General features: G+C 37.1%; 1 protein-coding gene across 3 annotated transcripts in view; it reads left to right on the top strand.

Annotated features, from left to right (window-relative positions):
- The window catches only part of JPH1 (junctophilin 1), a 96,668-nt gene that overhangs the window by 40,579 nt on the left and 29,823 nt on the right, over window positions 1-26,266 (top strand). For all 3 annotated transcript variants that reach the window (XM_074898821.1, XM_074898819.1, XM_074898820.1), the window contains exon 3: window positions 15,184-15,302. In XM_074898821.1, coding sequence (XP_074754922.1) covers window positions 15,184-15,302 — 119 coding nt within the window. The remainder of the gene's footprint in view (window positions 1-15,183; window positions 15,303-26,266) is intronic.

Genomic DNA, 26,266 nt, shown 5'->3' on the forward strand with positions numbered 1-26,266 from the left:
CTATTTGGCATCTTACTGGAGCATCTTGTGTGTGATACACAGTATTGCCTTAGAGTGGCCAATTCAGTTGCCTTCCAGTCAACTATCTCACTTTTTTCAGGCACTGTCTTTTAGATATTGGTCTGCACTAACGAGAGATGAGAATCTTTTTCCTGTCATGATCTGAGCCTTACCATTGAGGAGTGTGTATGTGGAAGAATTGGGTCTCATGGCACATTGTCAATACGTCTGGAGATTCAAAAGACTGAGGCACATGTGGATGGTTAACATCTGAAGTTATGTTATGGCAGCTTCTTAATCACAGAATCATCTAGGTTGGAAAATACCTTGAAGATAATCTAGTCCAACCATTAACCTAACCTAACACTGACTGTTATTCATGCAGGGTCATCTTCCACATTAATGAGTGAGTGCTAAATTCAATGAAAACACTGTAGTGGACACCAGACAAAGATGTGACTAATTTATAGAGAGAGGCAAACCCAACAGCTTGAATATTTTTACAGTGACTACAATTGAGCCTCATAAGGGGTATTAGTTGTACAGAGGGATTCTGTCAAGCAAAAGCACACCTAAGGACAAAGACCCCAGACGACTTGACCTTTCCATGAGGAAACTATGCCTCAGCTTTGCTACAGGTGTTTGGCTGACTGTCAGGTCTTGCTGGCAAGGAATCATCTTTTCATATGGGGTGGGGTGACACCTTGTTCTCATGAGAACAGAGAGCTCAATTTTAGTCAAACAAAAGGGTTCACTGTTAGCCAAGTAGCTTTTAAAAATGGACATATTGGATATCCTGACCATTTATGGCCTGGAGTGTGTAGCTGTGTAACTTCAGGTGCTCTGGACAAAGTGGAACCTTTTTAGAAGTTTATTTATGGTCTTCAGCGTGTAGATTTGGTGTTGTATTCTCACCAAAAGAGCTGGGACCTCTTACCCAGTGTAGTGGGGGACTGACACATCTGCTCTCTTAACACAGACTGTGCAATTGCCAAAGAAATTGTCCCAGCATCACAGAGTCTTATGCCAAATGTTTCTGAGATACTGCCGTGGGAGTCAGCCTTCCTTTTTCTTTGACAGTATTCTTGCTTCTGAGACAACCCCATAGGTTTAACAGGAAAGCAGAGATCTCTTTTTAACCCATGTTAGAAAGTACAACCCTTCAGATTCTATCTTGCCCTGTTCCTTCAAGACTAATTGTTAGGATCTCAGATGGCTGGGTCCTTAAATACAATTTTTTCCTGACCAGCCCATTCAATTTCAATCCTCTATGGCAGAGACAGCTTTTATTTCGTTTCCTTCTCCAAAGATTTTTTTCTCTGTGAAGCCTTTTTCAAACAAAATTGACCTTTTTGCTTCATGTAAGCTCTATAGATGAGATTCCTGCTTTCTTGGCACTGGAAACTGTATTTTCTCAAGGTAGATAAGAAAGGCCATTTATTTCCCATCCTAAAAAAATCGAAAGTTGTCTCCATGCTATCTCACTTGTAGGCTGGTAATACTTGATTTTATCTTATCGTATTTAAAGTATGAGATTGATTCATTGTTTCTGGCATTTCTATGGAACTAATGCAGGACGTACCTGAAATTGTCAATAAAGACTGCTGCATCCTGAACTTTTCCATGATGCTCTCGCTCTGTATAAAATGCATGTTGTGTTTAAAATAAGGAACTCACTTCTGTTATTACCTGGACAGCCAGGTGCTAAGAAAAAAACTGTAGTGCAGTGATTTGTGTTGTGATTTGTATGTTTTCTGTCCAGGTATTACAGAACTGAACACTCCTGCAGTTTCAATTGCTATGCAAACCCATTAAACATGAGAAAATGGTATCATTCTTCTCCCCAGTGATGTCTCTTTTAACAAACTTACAGAGAGGTTGAATTTCTGCACGTATGAACTTGGAGAAAATCCTAGACCTAAGAACTAAAAGCTTTCTTTGTATCTGCCCATTCTGTGGAATTTCACCTTGATTGTCAGGTAGAAATATCTAGTTTCCATGTTGACCCTTCAAAAAGAGGTCCTTTTGTATCCTATTTTCTCAACAACAATTTGAATACTCAGAACAGTACTTTGCTACTAGACAGGTTAGTCATTCAAGAAAAAGAGTGGATTACAAGACTTTACAGCTGGACTCATTTGCACAAGAGTTGGAAAAAGAAACTGTGAAAAGCACATTTCAACTTATGTTGAAGGCCCTCCAGAGAATTCCTTGCTAACTAACCCATTACTGTACTTTAGCAAGTCTTTTCAGCACTGTACTTTGTAGCAAAACTTTATCTCAGCAGGCCTTTCACTGCACATCTGTCTCACAGGAGTGAAAATGTTATTTATTTAATGGGATTACAGAGTAAGTCTCTACTTGTTATCAAGTGACTTCTTTCCAATGAGATACTGTATTCTATATATATTCACTTGCTGTCAGAGCATGCTCGCCTTGGAGCAGCAAGACTGCTACATGGAACAAGCCTTCACATTTTATTAAATATTGTCAGCTAAGCATAATGTGAGGTCAGATTCCATGTTCAGTAGACATACACTTCATTGATAGATACAGATGAAATTCTGACTATCATTTCTTGGGGGAGAGACTTTATTATTGTTATTATTTTGCTAACTAAGTAAAATTAGATAATATTTGAATTACCTTGCACTGATTGTCTTGAATTATCAAATTTTTCAAGGAAACATGTGTTTACTTTCCCTACTCTTCCAGTGGTTCTTCAAGAATATCCTCCATTCCTCCTTTAAGCCCCCCAGCAACATAGGCTTCAGCAGGAGAACTGAGGCAAGACTGAGGCCTTCTCTGTTGCTGACTTTCATGTTTCCTCACAGGATTCATAAAATAAGGTACATATTCAGGTGAAGGTAAATCTGTATGGACTTTAGGGAAGATCATCATATCTTGATATGCAACCTGAAAAAATAAGTTGGTGTTGGTGTTGTTTAGCCCAGAAAAGAGAAGGCTCTAGGTAGACCTTACAGTAACCTTCCAGTACTTAAAGGAGGCCTACAGGAAAGATGGCAAGGGACTCTTTATCAGTGTAGTGATAGGATGAGGGGTAATGGTTTTAAACAGAGAGTAGATTTACATTAGATATTAGGAAGAAATTCTCTACTGTGAGAGTGGTGAGATGCTGGAACAGGTGGCCCAAAGAAGTTTTGGATGACCCCTCCCTGGAAGTGTTCAAGGCCTGGTTGGACGGGGCTTTGAGCAACCTGATCAAAGATGTGAAAGATGTCCCTGTTCATATCAGGGGGGTTGGAACTGGATGATCTTTAAGGTCCCTTCCAACCCAAACCATCCTGTGATTCTAAAATAATTCGTCCAGCCCACAGGCTTGTTCCAGGACACTGCCTCTCCTAGGATGTATCCCTGCCATGGTACATGCCTTTTACATGGTGAGGGTCCTTTAATGTCCTCAGGAAAAATAGCAGGCAAAAATATTTTCCTGTCACTTGCAGGTGTTCAGAACCATGCAGTTGCCACTGGCTGCCAGCAACGTAAATTGCTGCTGTAGTAGCAGCAGTTACTCCTATCATGTTATCGAGGACATGAAGAGTGCAGAACTTGGTCAGGTATGTATGTAGTAACGTCCAGCACATCTGGAAAATACTTCGTGTGTGTACAGCACCATCATTCAGTGCAGGCAGAGCAGATCCAATGCTTTGGGCAAGCTATGGTAGCCCTGCTATGCGAAAGGGAAAGTATTCAGCATGTGGGTCTTCTCTGATACTGGTAAAAGCTGAGAGATCTGCAGTTTAGGAAGGTAACTTATTGAAGATACTTTACTAGGAGAGTAATTTTTGAGGTTCATGAATTGCCTGCCTATCAGGGCATCAGATTTCAAGATTGGGCCTTAGTAGGAACAGCTTTTTGGTGGGAGAGGGAGTGCATGATATTGCTTAATAGGAGATTCTTGTCTTTAACAGCTGTTTCAGTGTCACAGTCATGATGGTCCGTAAAACCCATCAACTTTTAGATAGAACTGGAAAGTCTAATAAATCTGTGTTTGTGTGAAGAGAGGACAACAAGACATTAGGACTGATTATTTTGGGACTTACTCCCTCCATGGCATGCAGTAGTATTTACACTAAAATTCTGCTATTAGTGACTCAGAAAAGAGAATGCTTGCTTTCTCAAAGAGTCTAGGAGTGAATGTCAGGGCTCCCAGACAAGGACTGTAGTAAGGAAAATAAAGGAGCAAATAGACCATGACTTGCTCTGTTCAGAGGGTCTCAAAACATCAGACTTCATGAGTCTGCAATAATTGTTACTCTCACAAGTGGTTACTGCTAAATATGTAAGAATACAACAATGAATCTTCAACCTTACCGTAAAGATCTGCATGACTTCAGCTGAACAAAGCAGCCAAGGACCTTTCTAAGCAGGAACAAATAGGCTGCTGTGAACATTCTTTCAGCAGTCTCTGGATGCCACAAAAGTCTTTTGGGCCTCTAGGCAAGATCATCAGCCCTGTGGGAACCAGCAGAGAGAAACATTCTTGGCTTTTCAGTTTTTCTGGTAGCTGATAGGACATGCTGGTTGTTTATTCAAATTGTGTGTTGATGGCAGTGTTGTAGGTAGCTACAGAGGGTAAATATATACATACAAGTTTATTGGGGGGGGCATGTATATAAGAGAGGATTATTTAAAAGCTGTCAGTTGTGTTTGTCATAAACCCAGGTTTTGCATTCCTTCATGCTAGAGATAACAAAACCTGTGAAATAGCTGTCACCTGCTCTATATCTGAAATGATCTGACATTATTTTCAATCTGCAGTGCTCTTCAGTTAAGAGGAATTGCATGTTTACAGGTGGAAGCATCATCAAAGTCTTCCTTTACTTGTTTATATTGTTCAGTCTCTTGATGTTTAATGTATAATACGAGCAACTCGATTCATATCTGCCAGCCTGGAGAAAAGTCAAATCACATACACTTGAGCACTTGTCTTCCATGGAGAGCTTAGGCCTTTTGCTAATTAAGCTCTTCAGATATAATCTATCTGTGTTTTCTGCTATTCAACTATTTCTGTGAATTTTTTTTAACAGCTATCTTTAAACGTGTCAGAGAATTTGTAACAACTGAAAATGGAAGAACTAATCCCAGAATGGTTTGCTAGATGTTTTTCTATCAGTACTATTTTTCTAGACATCTGACACCTGATCAGGGAACAGAAATGTACCATTCAAAGAGAGATAAGCCCAATTCAGTTTTGGCTGTCAGACTGCTAAAGACACAAAGATTAAATTTAAACACATACAGTTAATGCCTTTAAAAGGATGAAAATACTGCAGTTTTGTTTCCCCACTAGATTTTAATGCCCAAAGATATTAAAACGAATGTAAAAAAAAAAAATAATGCTGCCACAGATTATTTGAATTCATGTCAGTGTTTGTAATTTAAAATGCTTAATTGCACCACATTCTTTTTTAGTTATAAATACATAAATTGCACTATTATATCTCATGAAGAATTATTTTGTTTGCCATTATCCTCTAGACACTTTTTCAAGCCTCCCCAAAACTCTTTCAGATTAAAACTTTATTCCATGGTCAATGTATCCTTTCTGTTCTCATTTGTTATGAAGATTTCAATTCCATGTTATTATTATTTAGAGAAAATGGCAGAAATAAATATGTGTGCTACAGATTTTGGAAGAGAGAGAGAGACAAATAAGCACTAAGCCTGTAGTTGTGACTTTTTTCTCAGTATGTTTTCCTCCATCAAGCACAGTAATGAAGTCTTTGGATTCAGCTACTAGAACTATAATCTAATGAGTTACAGACTGCCAGTCTCTTTGGAAAAGCATGAAACATACTCCTCTCCTAGAAGTATTTTCATTTTTTGAAGCCAGCAAAACCCACAGAATTTAAAATTTTCATGTTTTTCCTGTAATTTCCTGAAATGTAATTTTCATGCAACCAGTGTGTTGCAAGTTGTATACATGATGATGCAAAGAGAGATCAGATACTGTTTTTCTATTATGTGTTTTGCTTTACAAATGCTTCTAGTATTCTTTACTAAGAATAGAATTCTTTGCCTTAAAATTTAAAAAATCTTATCCTTAAAAAAATTCACCAATTCTGTATAGAGGAGAGATTAAGAAATTAAGACATTGTGAAGGATGACATTTGACATAGTTTTCCTGAATAAATTCACTGATTAGTAGAGCTTCCAAAAGTTTTCTAACTACAATTATTCCAACAAAAAATAATTTAAAATGTATTGTTTTCTAAAAATTGACATTTACCTTCATATTTTCTGTGGGATTTTTTTATTTTTACAGGTAATTCAAAGTGGTAAAAATCAGTAGAACACTGAAAAATATTAAGATAAGGTTTTAGATTGAAAAAAACAGACAATTTTGATACAAAAATAATTCCTAGTCTCTTCCTGTAAGCTGTTCTTATTTTTCACCTATCTGTATCCCTGGGATAATGATTTGTTGTTGCTTTCTTACACACAGAGTCTAGAATAGCTGACAGATATTGGTGTTGACTATAGCAGTCATCATACTTACTATTTATTTGATTTGTACCAAGTAGAAAATAGTTTTGGGGTTTTTTTAAAAAAGTGTGGCGGGGGGAAGTGCAATGCACTAAACGTACCTTAGAAGTTCTCTAATCAGATGATCACAACAGTCCATGTGTTCCCATTTCCTTGAGCAGGGTTGCCTTCTCTGTGCAGAATCCTTATTATGTGGGGTTCTTTCTTCTTGAAGCTCACATTTTATGATGAAGGCAAGAGAAACATTTATCGCCTTTTTTTTCTTCACTTAACTATGTCATAAAGAGCAGCTGAAGCTCAAGTGTGCATCTATTTTTTTATGCTTCCAGCTAGATTCAGAAGTTCTCTTCAGTCAACCAATATAATTGGCTTTGGTGATCGGAAACAACAAATTGTTTGCAGATACCCTTTTCCAAAAAAAACCTTCTGTCTGCAGGAATTAACATTATGGGGCCAGGGAACTGGAAGAAAATATTGCTTACTAGGGAGAATTGGTGATAAATGGAATAGGATAAATGGTCTGTCCTATAAAGTAGGGTAGGATATAGCCTATCCTATAAAGTAGGATAGAGAAATGCACATCAAGATCTACACTTTTCTCTAGATGTACTTAGCACTTAGTAACATGAAAATATACTGGCAGTGAATCACCACTGGCAAAAATGGAGAAAAAGCCCTGTGAGCATAGTGTACAAAAGTATATTTTGCCCAAAGTGTAAATTTCCCCACAAGAAAACTTACTTTCTGCTTGAAATGATGCTGCTTATCTTGCTGACACTGTGCCATCTTCAAGATTTCTGTGCCAGTGCTAGGGTCAAGTACAATCAATATGAAAGAAAAACTTCATTCGTTCAAGCTCCTGACAGAATGATGGATAAAATCAAATACATTACGTGAAGAGCCAGCTCCATTATCCAGGGGCAGATTATCTGGCATGCACATAAGTAATATCAGGTTAGTGGGACACCTAAGGTTAGGGAAGGTGCCATTTAAATGTAACTTCTCTAGTGATGCTTAACAGCAATTTAAAACCACTTTTTAAATTCAGACATCTGCATATGAGTCTTTTTCCAGACAGGTGAGCAAGAGTGAGGGCTTGAAAGACAGACTAGGGAAATTGAACTAATTTATCTTAATTGTTAAAAGTGAATTTTCAGAAATGCCTCCTTTTTTTGGCATGCTAGCCTTTATTCACCTAAAATCCTTCTGAACTGCTGAGTACACATGTGACTAGTGTAAGTTACAGAAATGTACACCCCTGAGTTGCTGAGTAGTTCTGGTTTTATTGATGTGGACCATGGAGGTCTGGAGGCAAATGCATAGTTTCTGATTCTTGGCATAAGACAGCTGATTCCTCAAGAACATAGATTGGTGTTTGCTGTAATGCTATTCATATATTCATTGGCACAGCAGAGCATGTTCATGCTGACCACTGCAGGAGTGTAACATCCACACAGTTCAGAGAACCAAACTTTAAATAGTTCAAGCTTCTTATTTTTAATGGAGTAAGAGGGGTGCCTCCAGTGAGATGATCAGAGCCCTCATGTCAGATGTTTGAAATACCTAATGTAAACAGTCCCTAAATCATCTAATCTCACTTCCTGTAAACAAGAGACCATGTCATTTCTTTCTCAGAAAATGGATTAAACAGGACTTTTAGTACACTGCCTAATATAATTTTGAAGACTTAGAAAGATCCATCTTTTTCTCTATGAAATACACCCAAAACATTTGAAGGTTGAGTATGCCCAAAATCAGCTTCTCATTGTTGGATCGGTTATGTCTTTATCTGAAGCACTTGGCTTCTCCATTTTGTCTTCCCCATTTTCTACTTTCAGATATCCATTTGTACACTGTGATAAGTAGCTTCTCAGTGTTTCTTCAATGAGTAGATATGAGGCTCAAGAAATTTAAGTTAAGAAGCTAGTCTTTCTAGAACCTCATTTCTTCTGTGGTCCTGACATTTCTTTTTCCTTCTTGAGACACAGATAAACTGGGCATTGTTCCATTAGGGGGTTTATGGATTCTGGATTATGTAGTACAGAAAGAACAAATTCCTGTTTATACTTGATTTTCATCTCTACGTGTATAAAAGCCACATTAAGACTTCCTTTTGCTGCAGTGTGTGGGACTAGCCAGCGTGATCTCATACTCCTTCTGTGCTACTTTCCATGATAGTCTCCCATACTGGCTAGATTTTTTGTTTCCCAGTACAGTTAAATGCAATGAGTTTTTAAGTTATCATTAAACTGTAAGTTACAGTAAACTTCAGGTTACAGTAGGTTTCAGTAAATTGTCCTCTTGGGATTTTTTGGAATCCAGAAGATGTGTAATCTGCCAACTCTACCATAGTACATTTTCACTGGTATTGAGACACTATAAAAGTAAAATATTAAACAACTCTGGAGCAAAAAACAATTCCTAAGGTAAAATGCACATATCAACCCTTTTCTTTGATGTCTTCTGCATTAAGCTTTGAGATATGTCAGAGAGTTAGCATTTAATCCATTTTGATGTGCTTTATTAATTCCATGTAATTTATGCTGCTGTTTAATTATGTTGCCGTAGGGTATAAAATCAGAAACCTTGAAAACAATCCAAGTATGTTAAATCAAGGCAATCTAGATAAGGTATAGGACCCATAATCTTTACATGTGTATGAAGAGTTTGGCAAAATACTTTGTTAAAGCATTATGTCTAAAGCATTATGTCTGGCACAGTATACTCTTAGCCTGTAAATCTTTATGGATGTAGACCCAGTTTATTTATGCTGCTGTTTATGCCCAAAACTGACATCTGGCTAACCAGTCATTACCTCCAGGTTATTTTTTCCAAGTACTGAAATCAGTTTGGCCATTTGCCAATTGTAAGGAATTTCCTCAGTTTTTCGATTGTTAACTAAAAGTTAGTATTTTTGCAGTTCTAATATGAGTTAGGACTGAAAAAAGCCTGAAAAATATATTTAGACTGAGAAGGAGGAGTTTTCAGAAACAAAATCCATTAGGTAAGATGATACAGATCAATGTGCCAGCACTGTGTATGTAATAGATCTGCTTATGCTTCACTACATGAGAGTTTACAGGTAGTACCAAGGTAGTCCAGTTCCTGAGTCAAGCCAGTTCATGAAGGAGAAGATAGTTGAAACTAAAATCTAGCAATGCACAAAACAGATTGATCAAGAAAAGCACCTTGAGTTTAGAAGTTTAGACTTCTAGATTGAGGACATATATCTCATTTGGTCAATTAAATCTGTAGTTTAGGAACACTTCAAGTTTCTCACTGACATGAAGCTCTCGTGTTGTGGTATCTGTAAGTCCATCTTTTTCCTCTATCTATTTTGCTCTGAAACTCCATTTCTTGCTTGTATTCAGTGACTTACCCTTACTTTTGAGGTATGTTACAGCAATGAGTTGCTGAGAGATGAAGCCAAGAGTTTTTTAGGTAGCTCTACATAGTTCTGCACATACGTATTTTTAATCCTACCGTAGCAGAATATTGTTTTTCAATCAGTATTATCACTGAAAGGAGCTGATGAGGGTGACTAGCACACTTCATAAATGCCAGTCTCTCACTTGTGGTGTTAAAAAATGTATAGATGCTAGATAATTATTTACCATTCATTAATGATACATAATATCAGAAGAATGTGGAAATAAAATGGGGACAAGGAGAAAATTAAATTACTAAAGAATAGTCCCTTAAAGTTTTCCTCTCCAGCCCCTCTTCTCCTGGAAATGCTGTTGATCTCTGAAGCAATTTTGTCAGACCTTGGTTTTGCAGAATTGAGCCTCCAGTAGATAGAAAGAAATGTGAAAAAGTTGGAAAGTTTCATACCTGGAAAAAAACCCAACAGAATATTCTTGCTTTCTAGAAAAATCACTGAATTTAGGAAGGTGGGATTATTTTTTAGAGAATTCCAGTTTCGAAAAGAATGAACTGGGTAGTAACCCACAGTATGAAATGTTACTGAGACAAACCTGATAGCTGTCATTAATTAAATATATCTCTCAGAACTTGATTAGGTTTAGCCTTTACTATTTTTTTTTTTACAATATGGAAATCTGTTAATAACATTGTTAAGATTATTAATTTCGTATCATTTGATAGGAACATAATTGTATTTCATGTATTTGGCAAATAGAAAATAGAAAATTATTTGTATCATTTTGAGATACAGAAAGCAATCTCCTGGAAAGCTTTGTGCTGCAATCACTGTGTTTAATAAAGGCTGAAAAGTGAAACAAAGTAAACATATGCTGCTTACAGTTTTAGTTGACTCAGAATGAGGCAGCATTACAAGTGCATTGAAGGATACCATGGAAATACAAAATAATCTGGAGGGTAATGGACAGTTCTAAATGGGTTTAAATTTAGATAAACATTACATAATGCATTCCAGACACATGGCATTATATGTAAGCATTGTTGCTGCAGAATGCTAGATAATGTCGTTTAAGCTCTTCAGCGCACAATACTACTCCTTCAAGTTAATTTTCAGACATAAGTAGATAGAAATCCGACTGTAGTATCACTGGAATAGTAGACTGCTTGTGAGAAACCCCTGACTCTCTGTTTATAATCTCTTGAGTGTAGCTAAAATGATGTGTATAAGTTTACCTACCCAAACAAATATAGGAAAGAAAGTTGTCAGTAGGAATATCAGTTGTCCCACAGTCTAGAAAGCTTAGACTTCCTTCCAAATCGACCTTGATATGAGTCCAAAAAAAATTTCTAACAATAGCAAAGTTTCTCTGTTAGCCATCACTCCTCCAGCCCTTAGGACTTACCTGTCACCTGGTACCAACACTACGCATGAGCTACAGCTGTGAGATTCTTTTTAATGTAAGTACAGCTTGATTCCTGCTACAGATAGAATTAAATTTTGTCCCTGTCTTGATTGCATTTACCACCACTGTGGACTCATCAGCTAAGTGATGGATTGTCCTTCTAAATATGAAGTGGTTTTGTTTTAAATAATTTTATATTAGTTTGAAAGCTTTCAAGCACATGTTTGAGACATCATGTGGAATATTAAAGGGAGGATGATACCTTCAAGTAGATAAACACACATAACACATGGCAGTTCAAAAGTTAGTAATGTGTATTGTGTACAGTTGCTGAGAATGAAAGAACTGCCTGGTCACCTAAAAGAAAAATCTAACGATTTTAAGTTATTTCCTGTGGGTTAGAACCTGAATGCAGCATTGCAAAGCAGATCACTCATTATTTTTCCGTACTGTTTTGCAGTCTGTGGATTGCTGCCTACGTCCATGCATAGTTTCTATTTTGCTGCTGAAACTTAAGATTGACCCTTCCTGGGGAATGTGTGGAACAGCATGAAAAGCCTACTGCAGTCGTCTTCTTGACTTGGGGAGACGAGAGGAGACTTTTGACTTTTTTGAGTTTTCTCTTTTAGAAATTCTCATAAAGGTTTCTTGTTGTGGCAAAAGGTGTAGAGCTCTCTGGGGAAAAAAGCAATTCTCAATTAGATGGTGGTCATCCAAATGTAGGTCATTTGGCTTGGTATATAATAGACTTAAATTTCTGTGAGTAATAAACAAAACTTCAAGACTTTGGCAAGATTACTCCAGGAACAAAAGATAAAGAGGGCTTTCCCAAACTGTGTAAAGCATAAATGGAACAAATGGATTGTGTTTCAGTGGAGCTACCCTGCTTTGATAACTCTCCTTATAAATGTTGTCATTCAAAACTAACATATTTCTCCATAGTTTCTGATTATAACACTCTGATAGTGTGGGGGGCAGTGCAAAACAAAATAAAACAAGTACAAACCAAATATAGTGCCAAGCAGCAATAACTGTAAGCAGGTAATTTGGAAAACATACAGACAAATCAAGTGTGGAAGTCAGAATAAAAAAACCCAGGAAGTTAAATAGCAACAGAAAAATTATTTGAGTCTGACATTTGCAAGGAAATGTGCAGGAAGTGAAAGAAATATCTGAATATACAGTTGCAAGTTGAGATAATAAAGTACACATTGCTGAAGTTAGCCAGTAAAGCCTCCAAATGTCAAGGTGATAAATAACAGTGCAAATAATGAAGAGCCTGTGTTCACAGGTGAAGCACTGACTCTTCTGGTTTCTCCTTTTCACATTTGCCATATGTCGTTGACAATGCCTGCTGAAGAGGCCGTTGGGGAAGTGTCTCAGCACAGCCATGTGCACATACTTCTGTTTGGCTGGTCGAAGGCCTGCTCAGGAGCATAAACAATGGTCTTGAGCCTTACACTCCTGTGCCTATTTAGTTCCTCTTGCTGCGTCGTCTCTCAGTGACAGTACAGCACTGAGGCTCTGCTCAAGTGTGTCACTGAGACATGCCTTGGCAGCATTTGTGTCTGAACAGTCGCTCCTGTTCTGGTCTGCTGGAACTCCTGACTGTGAGTACAAAAGGGGCAGAATAGCAGGAAGTGTGAGCTGAAAAAAAAAGGTGTGAGATAAGGCAGCCAAGGAAAGCAGTGCTCATTTACCTTCTGTTCCATTGGCTTCTTCCTGCTGTGACTTGCTTTGCCCAGCTTCATGTGACAAAGTTTCACCAGCTTATTACTCATGTCACCATTTCATTCCTTAACTAATTGATTCTGTATGTTTGGACAGGATATGTGAGTTGCTTTATGGACATAAAAATATAGAAAATTCACAGGGCATCAGTAACTACTATCCTGGCAATGTTTTCCTGATGCTGGTCATTTAGTATATTAGCTTTTAAAATGCCTATTGTAACAGTGGCAACAGCATTAGATTATTTTTTATGAGAATAGTCTGGTTATTCTGTCATCACAAAAGGATGATCAGTGTCTAGTTTATCTATGTGCAGACTACATTATTATCTTGCAAAACAAAGTCCCAGTGATAGGATTGCTTCATTAAGTTTATGCTACATAGACGTAATTATGCAGGAGCTAAGAATAGCTCATCTAATTGAAAATAATGATTATAGAGAAAGAATGAGTTTGATTACTGTTACTAAGCAAGCACATACCGTACAACCATTCATGAACTGCACGGAACACATATGGGATTATACAATGTATTTGTTTTGATTAACAGTTTCTTTCCCCCATCCTGAGTACAAGTGGAAGGTGTTACTGTATATTTGCTCATTATCTTTTTTCTCAGAGACCTAGAGGGACCTGCGAGAAGGCAGCATGGGCTGATACTTATCCAATAAATTATGACAAGCTAAGCTTTGAAATAACATTCAACGTTTATCCCCGCACACATTTTAGGGAGGATGTAACTTAAATAAATCTTCTCCAGGCACCACAGATGAAACTGTCTACGTTGGTTTTTTATGTCTGTGTTTGTACTGGTACCCTACGGGATTAAACATCCTTTTAGAAATGCAAAGTCTGCCATACTGTTAATCTCTTGGTGCTCATTCTGGTTAATGCTAACATTTAATTCTTGATTTGTCTAAAACACATAGAACTCTTCTTTATGCCTTGAAAATAAAACTGAATTTTTACAGTGAAATTGTTAAAAGCTTTCATTTATTTGATTGCTGTTGATTAGTATCACCAGACACATGGGATAAAAGTTGTTGCTGCTGTTCCCCTCTTAACTAATTTTTTTCCTACTTAAGTGTCATTTTTCTACTAGCATGTTACAAGAAAATTTCTGAGATCGTGAAATTTAGTATATTGGGTTTAGAAATGTTATTAATCTCTGGAGTCTCAAAAAACTCTGCCAGTTTTCCATGTTTAGCTTCCCCTCTGTTCTAATGAACCATTTCATAGCTCTAGGCTATGTGCTAATGCTGTAGAGGCACAGAGATCACTGCCATCAGGAATTTTTAAACAGATGACTGTTTAAAAAATGAAGTGGGGAGGGAAGATGGGACAAACAGTGATGCAATCCTGCAGTAACACAACTATCAGTTTGCACAGTCTGGAATCAGAGGCACTTGCGCAAGCTTTTATTTAGAAATAGCAGAAGGAAAAAAGTGGAAGCAGAGGACAGATTACTTCATGAAAGTATTCCAGACTGTTGTCCTGACTTCAGAAAAGTTGCCTTTTCAGATTGTTTTGGATTCAAAATTCATTGAGTTACAAGAATTTAAAACTGTTAGATCCCCATTTATACAAATTGAAGCATCAAACACATATTCTATCCCTCTCCTTTTCAGCAGGGTCTGATTGCGGAAGACATTTCTCAGTTTTGGGGGCCAACATACTTCAATTTTGCCCTGCAAAAAATTTTACATGGCACCTAACACTGAACATTAACTTTGAAATGTTGTAAAGGTAATAGCATTCCACAGTCCCCCTGAACACCGTGTGTCCGGGACTCACAGACCCCTGTTTAAGAGTCAGTGCAATGGCTCAGTCTGTACAGATTCTGGTAACATGTATTAAAATCATAATCCCAGCTTTCAGTCAGATACTATCTTTTTTTTCTATTTGAAAATTTTAATTATAAGATAAGCCGGTAAATTTTGTACCTACAAGTAAATGTGATACAAGGATGAGCAGGACTGAAGAAACTGAGAGGAATTAATGTGCTGATTCTGAAATACTTTGATTTTCATTGAGCATAACAGTGCACTATACAATATAGTGTGTGATAGCTGGGAACAGTAGTCTTTTGCTCTCATATTATTGATGCAACTCGTAAAAGATTCCTCTGCATATAAACTGTTTTCTACTCTGTACAGAACTGCACATGCAAGAGCTAAAGCTGATGCTGCGGATCAGGCTGCTCAGGCTGCTCGCCAGGAATGTGATATTGCAAGAGCAGTTGCCAGAGAACTTTCACCAAATTTCTACCAACCAGGTAATTATAGATTGGGGTTTTTTTGTGGCTAGGGTTGTTTGGGGTTTTTTTATTGCAATGAAAAGGTTCTGTGTTAACTTTAAACGTTTATTTAATTTTGAATGTTGCCATTTATACAGAAACAACCATCATGTGTAAATCATGAAGAGTGTACATTGCTCAAAGAGATTTTGTTTTCATTTTTTAATCATTTGGTGACTATTGCTTTGTATAAATACAGTGGAGTGTCAGAAAGTCAGTATAAAGCATACAGCTCTACCTCGAATTAATAGCTTCTTCGGGACAGTGTCAAAGACAGACTTCAGAGAACATAAATCAACAGAAATGTTGGTTGTTTTTATAATGTGTTTATCAGGGCAAAGATCCTTAGCTTTTTTACTATCCAAGGGAATTCATGATGGTCTTAGTTAGCTAAGGCCTGAATTCTGAAGAATGCTTTACCATTACACATATGTAACCCGTGAGGGAATCTTCCTCTCTGCAGCCTGTGGTGCTCTGTGGAACATTAGTCCCATATTCAAGATACCATAGAGTTGTCTGTGTCACCTATATCAACATTGCAACCTATTTTCACCTGTCACATGGTGTGGAAAGTTGCTATAGAAAGAAGCAAAGTGGGTTTTGCTTTATTTTTCTGATGTCTTTCCATGAGGTTAGTATTGTTATGTACTGCTCTTTAGCTTAAGACTGGATAGATAAAATGGAACACCATTTGCCAATTTCATGTCTTTTCATGTCTGTCCTTTCTGTCACCTGTCAAATGAGCTGAGTAATTTCTTGTTAGTTTCCAACTAACTTAGTTATTGCTTGCACTAATATGGATTGTAGCTCTGAGATTCATTTTCACTTACCATCATCTTCTGCATGTCCTTGTTTCAGATATAAACCCATTTATTCTTAAATGTACACATGTGGTGGATCCAGGCTAATACCATGATCTGCAAAATCAAAGAACAACAACATTCTTCAATGTTTCCTAACAATCCACTTACTTTCTTCAATTTTTAGTATAAGTGACCACCATATATAACTTGTTACTAAATTGTTACTGTCAGTTAGCTTAAAGAACACTTGTTTTTTTTCTTTATTCCTAAGTATTTGATTGTAGAGAGCCATCTGTGTGTTTTGGGGTTGGAAGGGTTGGGGGTGCTCTTGTTTATTTGTTTAGTGCATGTCAAGGGCTCGTGCACATTAGAATCTCCATTTCCCTTATCAGTCTTGAAAACTTTCTTTGTACACATCCTGATATAAATTCATCTTTCTTGAACATGGCTGTCCAGAACTGTAAGCAAAGCACAACAGAACTGTTTCCAGTAGTAAAACTTTACTAGTTTAAAATGGTATCAATAAATACCTTTCACTGTTGAAAATTACCTCAATGCAACCTCTCCTGTGGACTTATATTAGTGGCCCATACTTACTCCTATGATACCCAACTCATTTTCTTTTTTCATTATTTCATTTTTCCATCAACTGCTGAACTCTCTCAATTTATAGCAGCCGTTCATCTTATCACTCATAAGTTGTCATAAGCTTAGCCATGCAAAGAACTAATAACAGCAACCCTGTCAAAGGAAAGCTTGATAGAGGATAGAAGTAAGAGGGAATTAAAGCATTTGGAATGAAAGTATCTCAAAGCTGCCAAACCCTTGAAATAAAGAAATGGCTAGAGTACTCAAGAGAAAATGCAAACATCTGATGGTGTGAAATTTGACACCAAGAAATCCTGCAGATCAGGAATTTGTAGGGTGTCTTTTTTTACTTCCTGCCACAGGATGTGAAGTAGCATTGCTAACAAATTGGCTGAGATTTGGGGAGAGAAGGTGTGGGATTCTTATTTTCTCATTTAAAACTTTTATTCCATTACAGAAGAGATGAGTTTGTATCTCTTCCCCAAATGCAGCTGCATATGTGTACAGTGATATAACAAAACATTTCTCAAAGTCTACTTACTCTATTCTTTGTCTGGAAATGTCTATCAGTTAGCTAGCTACCTATCAAAAGACAAATATCTCTTTTGGAGTCTAAATTTTAAATTTCCTGATTATCTTCAAGATGGCCAAATAGACCATATTTGTACTCATTTTTTAAAAATTGCTATTCCTATTGCTTAAGCAACTTCAAGATGACAAGATCTTAGCTCAATTTCAGTTACTTCAAATAAGATGCAGCAAAACTCCAGATTCATACATCATTGTGATCCTTTCAAATACTATCATGTCAAAGATGCATCCTCAGTGATCATGATGCCTTTTTCAGATATGTTCTTTCTGAGTGGTACCAGTTAACCCTGAGACTTACCCATGCACACGTTTGCTTCTTTAAGTATTTCCCAATATCATGCTGTGAGTTAATGGACAATGTTATAATTAACTTTTGTCATTTATAGTAATAAAATAGATAAAGTATTTTTAAGTATTTGCATTCATTCATGCAAACAGCAGTAAATAATCTACTTTTTTAAATAGTATTTTTCATGTTTGAATGAAAACAAGGTAACCATTATTGCTTCCGAATAGCAACTTCTCAATTTTCTTCTGTTGCTTGAGCTTTGTATTTTTACAGTACCTTTGTAAGTTTCTGTTAGTGCTACTAAAAGGTAATGATAAGTATTGTGTTTCAGTCTCTGAAACTATAGTTAAGAGAAAGCTTTCCGTTGTGCTAAATTGTCTTGAAAATAAGTTATTGTAGGAAAGTGTAATTTTTTTCTCATTACTTGAACTGCTTAGTACAGTAGGCAAGCGTGCTGTCAGCAATGAATAAATGTGTGTAGTATATCAACAAGTCTCTTAAAAGAGAGACAAAAGAAGTCAAATACAAATACCTATCTGTAAACAAGAGCTAAGCATTTTTTCTATCTTAATGAATGATCTGTGCATTACCTGTGGCTGGAGTCCATTTAAATATTTGAAATCTTTTGATAAAACTCTTTCAAATTTCAAATTCTTAAAAAGCAGCCTTCTGGGCCATATAGCCTAGTATTAGAGTAAATTAGAGTAGAGTATTAGTAAACTATAATTACAGTGAATATTCATCACTCATAGTACCCTGACAGTTCTTACTTCCCAATTGCTTTCTCTCACATTTCAATTTTATGGTCATTAGCACATTCATCAGAAGCTGCCAAGAAGTTCTAGCTTTGTACTGTAGTTTAAAAGGAGATTGAAAGGGGAATAAAGCGGGAGGAAGCAAAGTAGTGTCCAACAGGTAAGAATAATAATGTCAGTCTGAATCAGGAATATTGAAGTACCATAGAAACCTTGAGATTTAGCTTTCCGGGTAATTGATTACCTTAATATTTGCATATATGGAAAACAAGTATGATTGTAAAGGTCAGTGCCATGGTGTAAGAACTTATAAGGTTACAGAGAGCTGTTTTCCCTAAGCTTGTTTCCCACGGTAGTCTCAGGCAAGACCCTGCTTCTACTTTTGCTGTAGCAGAGATTTGGCTAGTGATTAGTAGCTATGAGGATGGTATATCTTTGCAGAGCCCTACCCACAAGGTTGTACATTTCGTAGATTTAACAAATGTTGCAGTTTTTATAAAGGCCTTTACAGGTTGTTTTATCACCAAATAAAATTCATTTTGGAAAATCCAAGCTCTGACCTGTTTGTTTCCTCCAGGGATCACTGAACTTGCAGATGTGTCAAAAGAGAACGTACCAGGACAGGAAAAAAATGAAACCTGTGTCACATCCTTATTCAAGGGAGTCATCCAGGGACAGTTTGAGATTGTCTTTGCTTAGAGAAAAACAGTAAATGCTGTTTTGTGCCTCTTGTTAAAACTTAGAGAACAGCAAATTGTTAAAACCTAGAAAAGGGCAAAATGGGAGTGCTGTATCAAAGGTGTAACAGAAAGGAAAGGCTTTTGACACCCAGTAAAAAGGGGGAATAATGTTCTAGACCTGCACAAGGTTAATGGATGCTTTGACTTACTCATTCTAAATTCCACAGGCCATCTCTAGGATGTAGTCTTGTAAACACACTATCAGGAGGTAAGCTAAAGTATGAATTTGCACGGGCTGGGCAGCTAAGCTATAATTGTCTGTTTGCATATATATCCTGCAGCAAATGGATACTGCTCTTTCATTTAGTTTGAATGAATAACATTTGATTAAATGAAAGAGGAGTAAAACTACTTTGCAGATTAAGAGCAGTTGGGGCACTTTAGGGTTTGGAAATTCAGATCTGAATGGGTTTATGGCAGATTATTTTTGGACCATCCAGCTGCCAGATGAACATACGTGGCTCACCAGAACAATTCATCCAGCCTTTGACCTCCTGAACAAAGCATGGGAGAAGTCAAAGAAGAATTTATCAATTAATACTCTCTAAAGAGATGGACAAAATTTCTTTAGGTGAAATATATGAGTGGAGAACAAAGTGTTTCTAATGAAGCGAATAAGAACTTGTCAAGTTTTACCAGTATTTTTTCCTGTAATGTTTGGTTACTGTTACAGCATCAGTATTAACATGCTGAAAATCACTAGTTTCAGAAATAAACATTTTAAGCTTATGATAAGGCAATTTCTAATGGCCTCTAATGCCTTAAAGAGCAACTGTGTTTTACATTCTCTTCTGACCAGTGGTGGAGTGATATGTTTTCCTGTCTTCCTCATCTCTGCCTTCTCCACCTCCTCCAGTTCACAAAATACAAACTCCATATGGACAGGAAAGAGAGATTTCTGACTGATGCTAATTAACTGGAATGTACTGGTTAAATGCATGTGGACCAGGCCAGATTTTTATTTTTATTTAAGAAGCCAATTACAATGAGCATTTTGCCTGATTAGAATTACCAGACATGCCATCAGTTTGTGCCTTAAAGCATACGGAAGCTCACTAGTTATTCTTAGTCATACAAGAGCGTGTTTTATGAAATTATTCAACATACGGCCTCATCATCCTCACAGAACTGTTGTCAGGATTCTTTCTGTGCCATCTTTTCTCTACAATTTGTTGCTTCTGTCCTCTTTCTAGACAACTCTGGAGAAGCCAAAGCCTCTAGAAGTATCCTAAGGCACTTCTGCAGTATCTAGTAATCAGAGAAAGAAGGTGTATTAAAAGAAAAGGTGTCAGTTTCAAGCTTTATTCTTCTTCTCCCCTTCCTCTTTATAACTCTTGTCATACCAGTCTTCACTGTCAATTTTATTAGCAATCTCACCAAGCCTTAGGTACAGATGCCTCTACCCTTCCACATCTTTCCTCTTGCCCAGTGTGAGGCCCATCCAGCTGGCTGGCAGTCTGCACCCATTCTGCCCCACTTCCATACACACATGATGGCTCAACCCACTCTGCAGTGTTCCTCCATTCATCTGGGACAAGAGAGCTTGCTTTGGAAGAAGGCAAAAGAATGAGAAGTTTTAAAGGAGTAGCCTTAATTCTTTAGGATGATTTCTCAATCTCTCTAAGATACTTTTGCGTCGCATAATCAAATTATTTACTATTTACTTAGAAAAAAATGAGCATAATTAGTTTTGAGCAAATTAACAGAGAACCAGTTTCCTGTAGAGATATAAAGCTGTTACAATGACTGTAGTTTTCACAGGCTTCCATTAAGTACTGAGGTAGTTAATTTGCGTCTAGATACAACTTGCGGTTGCCTAGTAAACGCTACAGGATCTGACTATGAAGCTAACTAGGTAGTCAGGCAGCTAGCCTGGACTAGCTTCAGTGTTGTCCCTGCTATATTACTATCTTGAACTAGCTTCTTGAATTCTAGTTTAGGTATACCTATCAGAGGTGCCACCACGAGAGTGTTAATTACAGGTATAATCTGAGAGAAAGAGATTAGTGCTACCTTAGAGTTTTAATTGCCTCCTTTCATCTGTTCATTGGCTCCAAGAAAAGAACCGTTCCTTCCAGGACACAGAACGTGTCCACTGTTGGCCTGTTTGCCTCCAGCAAATTTCTATATTGGTCTGTCACAGTGTCCATCAGCCAAGGACAAGATGAAGTAGGGTCTATCACATGGGAGTATTATCACAGTGTCAACATTTCCATTATAAATCCTATTTATAACTGCGTCAGAAATATTTGTTCCATGTTGAAATTCAGCTAACAAGGTCTTCACTGTGGGAACTTTCCTTTCAGTGCTAATTTTCACTAGAGTATGGTGATTTATTTTGAAAATATTTTATTTTACAACATAAGCCTTTAGTGAAGGCTTATGTTGAAAACGGTTAGGTTTCTCATGGGTTTTTTAACATGTAATATGGATTACATTAGCACATCTCTACAGTTATGCTGCTTACAGTGCCATGTACTACTTGACCATAAGCAGTTAACACTTGCTGTGGGATTTTTTGCTGTTGTTTTTATAGGAAATGGCAAATGAGAGATGTATTCCAGAGGAAAGGGTAGAACATTAGAGAAAAATAATCATCACAGCTGCATTCTATGTTTGTCAAGGCCAGAGAAATAGATGGATAATATACATGGCATTTTATTCCAAGGAAGTCTGCAAAACTTAAGACTTACTTAGAAGTAAGATGAGTAAGGTCTCTCATCTGAAAAAGAAAGATATTATTCATCTTACAGACCCGAGTGACATAAAGTAAGGTAGTATTGTTCAGTATGACACAGAAGATCATGCTGAGAATTTGGAGGAGATGAGGATTTCTACCCATTAGTCTTTAACAGTTATTCACTCAGATCATAATCTGAACAGGAGTCAAACCTGGAACTGAAACACAGCCAGCATGGAATTGGTAGTTGAATTTTTTTGTATGGTGAGATTAAACAGGATGAACATTGTAAAAAGAGCGGGTAGAGTGATCAAGAACGGAGTAATCTGAGATTATCTTCCTTGAAAGTATAGTTAAAAAGGGGAAGAAAAATGAGGGGGAAATAAAAGGACAAATCACGTGCATTAACAGAGGAAAATTGTTCCAAAGAGGAGAATGTCCAGCTGTGTCAAAGGAGGATGAGAATCGACTACTGATACTGAGATAGGACTAAGAAATCAGCAGAGGCTCCTCAAAAAGTATCAGATGAAGACCAGAAGGTATTTTGTCAGGGAGAATTGCCAAACTGTGAAGAGTATGGGATAGATTTGGAGAAGAGGAGCAGTAAATGGATATTGCAAACTTAGAATTTAGAAATAAAAGCTAAGGTGAAGGGGAAGAAATGACATCATGTGAGGTCAGAATGGTGGGTGGCAGGATGACTGGGGTTTCTCTTAAAATACAAAAGATCAAGAATATGTTGGGAAAGAAGACAGAATAGGATGGAAGACAAAGCAGATCACATGCCCTAGTTTTATCAGAATCAAATTGATTGTTGTATTTCTGTAGTTCTGGCATTTGCAGTGCAGCACTCAGTTCTGTTAGCCCACTTCAAGACTCTTAAGCTTCTTAATTGATTCCATTGCTAGATACAAGAAATTAATTTTGCTAGAAATGTGATGCAGCTTAACGAATACTGTTTCTGAATATTGAAAAGCACTATATTAACGCTCTACTCTCCAAGAAAATTCATAAAACCATATATTCTAAAAGCAGTAAATTTTGGTTCTCTTTATTTTACTCCTGATTTTGCACCCTTCAAGTTCATAATTTCAAGTACTTTTTTATAAACACAAGGGGATAAAAGAAACTTTAAAAAAATGGTCTAACATTATATAATGATGAAACCTTTTGAATTATCTAGAGTTTAAGTAAAGGCAGTAATGCGTATCTAAATCTGTGACTAGAATCAGTGGAGTCTAAAACTGTCTGGTTATTTCCACATTACTTTGCCCATCTAAACCATTCAAATGTAATTTCAGTTGTTTGGTGACATACATATATTTCATGTCTTCCCAGTATTGAGCCTTACTGGCACATACTCCATTGACATAAGAAGAGCTGACATCTAGAACCCAAGCCCTGGGTGCTTATCCTAGGCTCTGTTTTTTTCTTTAGTGGAAGGGTGTTCAGAGAAGAACAGTGAAGGCACTGTTTCTTTGTCAAATAAGGGTTTTAAAAGACCCCAGAGTTAGAAGAGCTTTGGGCAAAAATTTCACTCAGTTGTTACATTTACTAAAGAGCAATGCCATTGTATTGAAAAGCATGACAGATACGAATGGTATTTTTCTCCTCCTAAAATCTCTGTATCCTGTTATTTTGTGGTTATTTCAAGTTGCTTGTGGCAGTAGTCACAGTTTTAACCTGAAGTTGACTGATCCATTATCAGCAGAGCAGCTACTAGAATTTCAGTAATTTCTAATATCTGTGTAAACTTGCATGTATGGACAGATGGACGAGGAGCTTGAGGGTTGATATATGTAGGAAAACTTATTTAAAATTTTTCTCGGTATATAATATCAAATTCTGCAAGGACAATCAAATGCAAGGAAGAAAAACCTACTGCTTCCTCTGCCTTTACATATGACCCAAGAGGCAGTGTAACTAATCCAACTTTACAGTCTATTAATGGAGTCTCACTGGGAACTGGGATTCTTATGTAAAAAGTTTTGATGTGGAATAGAAAGGCAACCACAAGACTGCTTTGCAAGAGGAGAGAATATACTAAGAGAACAATAAGTATTAATAGCCATAAGTATTTTGTTTTTAATGTAAAGCATAGCTGCCAAATTAGTTTTGGTTTTGATCCTGAACTTCATCAAATACAGTGTATTTTCCTGTTTAGCTAAAAGACAAAACATGACATTTACTAATCTGTAATGTTTTCAAAATGAGGATCAAATGTATTTAGATAGTTTTCCTGTCTAATTGCATTAAGAATACTGGAGGTTGTTGATGAGAAAATAAATAATAAATGGAAGTGAAAAATGGCAGGGAGAGAGAAGCCTGATAAAGTGACAAGGAAATTGGTAATCATAGCACCTGAATCTTCACTAATAACTAGCCACATATCATGGGTGATAATGTTGCATAGTTGTATAATATGGTGAACAGCATATTATTTAAATCAGCAGGTAATAGTGAAGTGGTATGTTGCAAACAGAAGGTGGAACGCAGGAAAACTGTAACAAGTGATAGGATGAGAGGAAACGACCTCAAGTTGCACCAGGGGAGGTTTAGTTTGGATATTAGGAAAAAATTATTCACTGAAAGGGTTGCTGAGCACTGAAACAGGCTGCCCAGGGAAGTGGTTGAGTCACCATCCCTGGAGGTATTTAAAAGACTAAATGTAGATGTGTAGACGTGGTGCTTAGGGACTTGCTTTAGTGACGGACTTGGCAGTGATAGGTTTATGGATGGACTCAGTGATCTTAAAGGTCTTTTCCAAGCTAAATGATTCTGTGGTTCTATGAAAAACAAATTTCTCAGTAACATTCCACATCTCGCTGAAAGTGAATGCTACTATTTACAGCAGTGATCACCCACCAAGCTAGTTCGTAGAATTGTCAGGCCTAGTATTTAACAGTGACTTGCTCCTGAGAAGTGCTATGAGAAGCCCTTAAGGGCTGACGGACTCAGCCATTTGGAGATGACATGTGAACCTGCTCCTGTTGAGGTCAGTTGCCAAAGTCCCATGGAGCAGGATGGTAGCCATGCACTTGAAATGTGATACAGCAGGAGAAGCAGCTAATACTCTTCCAGGCTGTATATACAGAAGCAGCACATCATGGAGAAGAAGGGTAATAATGGTCCCTTCTCTTCGTGATCCCAGTGACACTGAATCTGAAATACTGTGTATAACTTTCGGGCATCATCATATCAGAAAGATGTGGACATGCTGGGAGAAATGTAAAGAAGTGTGGATTCTACGGGGTAAAGGCAGCTATTATGCCACATTAACAGTCTCTTTATATACATAAAATGAATCTTTTCAGAGGATCTGCAGTTGTGATGAGAACAGAATTGCAGCCTTTCACTTCTGCCTATCCTTTATGATAGATATAAAGGAGCTTAAAGAACACTACTGCTGCAGTTAACATTTGCTAAATTTTCCAGGGGAATTTTTTCTGGTTTTCAGAAAAATGTTCCTATGATCAGAGGCTCATGTTAAACCACTACCTGTTCTTAATAATAGCAGTAAAACATACACTGACAATAGGCTTCATCTGCCTCATGCCCCAGTGCAGCTCAGCTGAAGTAAAGTAGGCTCTAGACGTTCTGTGAAAAAGCTAAAAACATACCTTCTGGGTTATCTCGTATTAAGTATCCTGCAGGCTCAGAAGCATTCAAGTGGATTATAGTACATGTGTTATTTAGCCGGGAGCATTCACATTAAATACAATGTCTGTATATTAGCTAGCCTGGAAAAATTAAGCCTGTCCTATATACAGGAGCCATGTACAACACCATATCAAAATATTTGACAATCTTGTCAAATATTTTTTGAAATTCTGTCAGTACTCATCAACAAAGAGTTAGGGTAAGTAAATCAAGCCGTAATTAAGATTGTTGGTCATGAGCAACTAATGTGTCTGTAAGCTGGTGTCCCAGTGAGGTGATAAGAGAGAGCTGCACAGCACTAATAATGCTGTCTGTCAGGTGGAATAAATCTGTTACATTTGTCTGATAGTACTGAATCCAGAAGTATAAGGGCCTCCACACTGTAATCTACTATGCAAATACAATTATGAATTTTGTGCCCTGTTTTGCAAATGTCACAGCTACTTCAGTCACCTACTAAAGCAGCCACAGAAATGGAGCAGAAGTTAGATTTACAGTCAGAATAAATACATTGTTCTTACTTGGTGCTGACTGCAGGCAGTTTTTGGGATTCATTTGTCTATTCTTCCCTGCCTTCAGATCTTTCAGTGTGTATATGTGTACTCTGTAATGATGTATTTAGAAACTTTTTGAGGAAGAAAAGCTTATGTTTAGGCATTCTTCTAGCCTTAATTATTTTTTAGTTATTTATTGGAGGTACAAAAATGCAAAATACAAAAATACTGTTTATGTATTATACTCACGTATGTTAATGATAGGATGACTCAGTTAATTTCAGATTTGGAGGAATTGATAGAAAGGGAAAGAAGAGGCAGTCTGAGTTTCATACAGATTGGA

Source organism: Athene noctua, chromosome 2 (genome assembly GCF_965140245.1).
Source record: "Athene noctua chromosome 2, bAthNoc1.hap1.1, whole genome shotgun sequence".
Classification (NCBI taxonomy): Eukaryota; Metazoa; Chordata; class Aves; order Strigiformes; family Strigidae; genus Athene; species Athene noctua.